Here is a 5,896-nt window from a genome sequence, read left to right on the forward strand (position 1 = left end):
GTTTCTTGGTATATGGATTTTGTTAACTATCTTGCAAGTGGAGTACTTCCCCCAAAATTCACCTGGCAACAGAAGAAGAAGTTTTTCTCAGACGTTAAACACTACATATGGGACGAACCGCTGTTTTTTAGGAAATGCAGAGATACAATCTACCGAAGGTGTGTGCCGGAAGACGAGATCAAGGACATTTTATTTCACTGTTACTCATCATCTTACAGTGGACATTTGGGAGTGTCAAAAACAACTGCAAAGATTTTACAAGCAGGATTTTTTTTGGCTAAGTCTATATAAAGACACGAAAAATTTTGTGCAGTCCTACGACCAATGTCAAAAGACCGGGAACATCATTAGGAGAAATGAGATGCCACTGAATTGCATCCTCGAAGTGGAACTGTTCAATGTATGGGGAGTAGACTTTATGGGACCCTTTCCTTTATCATGTGGAAACAATTATATTTTAGTGGCAGTGGACTATGTATCGAAATGGGTAGAAGCCATAGCTTCTCCTGCCAGTGATGCCAAAATAGTAATTAAACTGTTTAAAAAAGTGATTTTTCCACGGTTCGGTGTGCTTAGGGCAGTTATTAGCGATGGGGGTTCACACTTCATTGAAAGACAGTTTAAAAATTTGCTAAAGAAATACGGAGTTAGCCACAAAGTAGCGACACCCTACCATCCCCAGACCAATGGACAAGCTGAGATTTCCAACCGGGAGATCAAAGCAATATTAGAAAAGACAGTGTCCAATTCCCACAAAGACTGGTCATTGAAATTAGATGATGCTTTATGGGTATACCATACTACTTTCAATACTCAAATCGGTATGCCCCCATTTCGACTTGTGTACGGGAAGTCGTGTTATTTTCCAGTAGAATTAGAACACAAGACTTACTGGGCGATAAAACAGCTTAACATAGACCTGAAGTTAGCAGGAGATAAAAGGAAACTCCAATTAAATGAGCTTGATGAGTTGAGGATGGATGCCTACGAACATGCCAAATCCTACAAAGAGAGAACAAAGAAATGACATGATCAACATATCATGCGGAGATAATTCAAGGAAGGGGACTCAGTGTTGTTGTTTAATTCAAGATTGAAACTCTTTCCTGGAAAGTTAAAATCGAGATGGACAAGACCATTCCAAATCAAAAATGTTTACCCGTTCGGAGATGTTGACATTTAGAGCGAGGAGCATGGAGAATTTAAAGTAAACGGACAACGTTTAAAAAAATACCTTCATGATGTACCAGTAGAGGAAGATATGCGGATATACTTCTCGGATCCGCGCCCACCTAAATGAGTTAAAACGGGGTCGAGCTAAAGACCTAAAACAAGCGCTTCTTGGAAGGCAACCCAAGGGGTTTTCATTTTAGTTCATCATTCCATTTATAATTTTATTTTTCTAGTAAAGTTCAAGTTGAGTACTTTTATTATTTCTTTATTTTTGGATATTCATTTTCAGGATGTGCATAGCCTCCACGAGCTAGCTGTGAGCGTTTCATGGGCGTGGAGGTGTCAGAGGAATCAAATTGACGAAAGGTGAGTCACCGTGCGCTTAAAGGAGTCGGCTGTGTGACCCTACACGGCTGTGAGGAGCCGACAGAGGGACAAAGGCCATGGGTCGTGCAACCTTGCACGACTGTGTGGCCTGTGCAGAGAATAGAAAGACCCCAGTCGTGCCAATTGGTACGGCCGTGCAGGAAAAACCGAAGAGAAAGAGACACAAGCCGTGCCAATTGGCATGACCGTGCGATCAATGCAGAGAAAGAGACACAAGCCGTGCCAACCGCACGACCGTGCGACCTTGGCCGAGTGGAGAATAGAGGGGGCCGTGCCAATTGGCACGACCATGCAGTGTCACCAAGTGGGGGGCGTGTAACCCTACACGACCGAACCCAAAATCCCTCCTATTTAGGTCACGGGTGTGCGGAGGCTTGCATGCCTGTGCCACCACCTTCACCCCCTTCCTCATACCTCCTCTCTTCCCCTTTTTTCCTCCAACTCCCCAAGGTGCTACCACCCCTTCCCCACGTTCATCTCACTCAAGTCTACCTTTCTCGTCATTCGTGATGTCGAACTTCGTCGAAAGGAGCTCTCGTCAAAGGAAAGGAAAATAATTGTTGGTTGTCTCAAACGAGGAGAATGCACGCTTCAAAGGTATATCGAACAACTTTGACATTACTTTCTCTAATGACGAACAATTGCATCGTTATCATTCTTTATCTAAACGTTCCATTTTGAGCACTAGGTTATGGACCGAGAAACCTTAGAAGTATTGGGGATTGGGAATGATATTGGTTGGTTGCTTGATAGAATAGGTTGGACTAGTGTAATGCCCTGAGGTACCCAACTTATCCTCGTATCGTCTTCGAAATTTTAAGCTCCATCACCGTTGATAATGTTCAAGGAGGAGGAAAATTAAAATTTTATTTATTTAATGATGACTACGAATGGAGTCTTGGGAATTTTAATATATGCTATGATTTGCCTAGGGATGGAGCTTATATAATCCTACATGCTTTTGAAAATTCAAATTTATGGGAGCAAATTGGTGGACAGTCTTGCTTTAGTCCACATGTTTCTAATGGTAGTAGTATCATTAACCCAATTTTTCGATATGCCCATATGATGATGAGGAACACAATATTTGGAAGGGGCGGTAAAGAAAGAATTGTAAGACTTTCAGACTTGTATTGTTTATGGGGAATGGTAGAAAATGTGTCTATTAATTCAGGATATTTCTTTTTGAAGCACTTGATAAAATTAGGAAAAATTTCTTCCCCTACCTCCATTGTTTTAGGTGGATTGTTTACTCATATTGCAGTAGTATTAGGTTATGATTTGAGTGGTCTTGAGATGATTGAAGATGCTTATCGAATGGATTTAAATTTTTGTTTAACCACTTGATTGATTCACCGAGAGAAATATATAGTCTTGTGATTAAGGATAGTTTTCCCCTTAGATTGCCCAACTCGGCTCTGACCATGATCCATATTAAGGAGAATTGACATTTGACTTTAGCAAAACAACAGATTAACCCACCTCTAACCTCCCTTCCTAGAAATATACCTTCGGTTAGTCGAGATATTTTGCGATTCGATTTCCAAGATTTTGCCCTATTATTGACTCTCTTCATCATGACTTAGAACAAAATATTGGATTGTTCACTAGTAATATTTGCATGAAGGATAAGTAATTTAAGTGTTTGCAGGAGTGTTTTAAGAGTGAGAGAGAGTTATGCACACGAATGCTTGAATTTATGGAGGCTCACAGAAAGAGAATGCTTTGGAACGAAGATTTTAGGTAGTATATGAGGAACTTTCAGAGTAATATTGATGAGTTATTCGTGTATCATAAACGGGTAAGGAACTTGAGATGGATAGTTGAGACTTACCCTGAGCTTCCAGATCTCCCTGACCTTCGGCCTCATCGACCATTTTGATTTCATCGGGACGATGAAAAGTCTAAGTCTAGGGGGGGTGTTGTGTCTGCACAATATGAGTCGAGTCGAGTTTTCTTTTCTTTCTGCATATTTTATTTTTCTATTTTACATATTTTATTAGTCTGCTTTGTTTATTTGCATTTTATTAGTTTCATATTTTTATTTGCATTTCATTTTATTAGTTTCATAGTTTTGAAGCATATTTGAGAACATCAAACCTTATACTTTTTCTGCTACTTGTCCGATAGCAAAATGACTAGCATTTTCTTAGTTCATGTGTTGTCAAGATAGTGTTAGTATGTTTGTTGCATCTCCTTTCTCTATCTTTAGTAGGATGAAATAAGCTAAGTATTGTATGGAGTTTGGTATAAGTCTTGGCCTAACCTTAAGGATCTTATTTTCACTACACTTAAGTACTTAAGCTTGAATAGTAGAAATATTTTTGAAATAATTATGATTCATCCAAATTGTTTAGTACTTTTGTTCCCATGGTGATTTCTTATTTATATTTTGATTACTGGATGACCTTGGATCATGGAAGCTCATTTGGAAAAATCTAAATCCTAACATATGCATCTCACATTTGTGATAAAAAACAACAATAATAAAAAAATTTAAATAAGGGATAAAAAATAGTTGTCGTGAATGGAAACTAATAATTCACCGCTTTGAGACCGAGTTAGGTTACTGGGGAAATGAATGTTATGTTTCTCTTGATTCCGAGTAGTATCCTTTGAGACCTTGTGTAATTTAAGGAAAACGAACCAAGTGTGTGACAGGTAAGTGCCTATCACCGGGAACATTAGGAACTCAATTGTATGACGACTTAACTAGGATAGAAAATTGGAACTTGAAGAGTTTGAGTTACTTATTGCACCGAGCACAAAGAACTTATGATTAGACCATACTTAGGTTACTCCACAATCATGCTTATCAATGAAACTAGTTGATAGAGTTAGGCGAATGCACTAGTGATTATGAAACGTTGCCAGGCGCTCATGAACATAGTTTGCAGCGTTTTGCTTGAGGACAAGCAAAGGTTCAAGTCTGGGGGTGTGATATGCATAAATATTATGATCGCTTATGCATGTTTTAAAGCACATTCACTTGCTTTATACGTATATATTTTTTGCATGATCGCCTCTTTTATCATGTACTCATCATATATACTCTTTTGTTCGAATATTTGCTCTTTGTTTGGTTTTGTGTTGATAGGGATAACTTTCGGAGCAAAAACAGCGATTGTTGACGCACCCGAACGAGCCAGAGAACACAACCATGCAACCTCACATGACCATGTGGCCAAACAGAAGAGGAGAAGTGCACGATCGGGCAACTCTTGCACGGCCGTGCGGCCAACCAGAGGCAGATCAGAGCATGTCCATGCAAACTTGCACGACCGTGCCCCTCACGACCGAAGCCAAACAAGGAACGACCGTGCAACCCTGCACGACCGTGTCCCAGGAGCCGAGCCCGAAGTTCACACGGCCGTGCCAATTGGCACGACCGTGCAGCACGACCAGAGACAAGAAAAGGCACAGCCGTGCCCTAGCTTATAAAAGGATTTTAACCCTTCTTCTCAAAGGGGGGAGAGCCGAGAAGCGAGTCGTCAGCAGGAGAATCACCTTGGTGCCGTTCCATGCCATCCAGAACATCTGTCCAATGATCTTTTTCATCACCACATCAACTCCAGAAGCAAAGGATTGGATCCGAAGATCACTCGTCGTCGTTGGATAAGCATACTTCTTCTTTCTCTCTTCTTGTTTGAGGATGCTTAATTACATTATGTCTTCGGAGTTTTCTCCGGCGTCTATAGAGTAGATTCCTTGTTCTAGGATGAGAGAGTAATTGTGGATTGGTTTTGATGTAATACTCATATTTATGCTTTATTTCATTGGATGATTTCGCTTGCTTTGTTTTGACTACTCGATCTCTATATTGTGTTAATTGATTGTATAGGAATTGTCAACCCCGTAGAGGGAATATCTTAAATTGTACACCCGAGGGGCCCTAGTGACAGGGGTAACCCGTTCACGAACATCTAGGGTACTTCCTTGAAAGGAGAGATAACTTTTCCACAAGGAAGTAAGAGACCAAACTAAGCTCCTTATTTCTATCCTTAATGACACCAATTAGAGTTGCGTTCTTGTAATCTACCGAGGTGCCCTAGTGACAGGGGTTAATCGTAACAGAATTTCATAGCGATCTTCTCTATTTGATACTTAAGGATAGTTGCTTTAGCTTCCGGTGAATGCATGTTGATGGACAATAAGTAAAGGATATAATGTGATACGCCAATACCACCACAATGAAGCCGAACTCCTAGGACTCTTCATAAACCAAGTCAATTACTTCTACTTTGCTAGTTCTCGTTTCCGCTTCCCAATCTCATTTCTTTAGATAACTTACAATCATCGGTAGTTTAGCTAATCCAAAGTGAGTCATCGCTAGTGC

General features: G+C 40.2%; 1 protein-coding gene across 1 annotated transcript; it reads left to right on the top strand.

Annotated features, from left to right (window-relative positions):
• The first annotated feature begins 361 nt into the window (after positions 1-361).
• On the top strand, positions 362-1,027 carry LOC122008452. Its single transcript, XM_042564198.1, has one exon. The coding sequence runs from the start codon at positions 362-364 to the stop codon at positions 1,025-1,027; it is 666 nt and encodes a 221-aa protein (XP_042420132.1).
• The last annotated feature ends 4,869 nt before the right edge of the window (positions 1,028-5,896 follow it).

Source organism: Zingiber officinale, chromosome 1A (assembly GCF_018446385.1).
Source record: "Zingiber officinale cultivar Zhangliang chromosome 1A, Zo_v1.1, whole genome shotgun sequence".
NCBI lineage: Eukaryota > Viridiplantae > Streptophyta > Magnoliopsida > Zingiberales > Zingiberaceae > Zingiber > Zingiber officinale.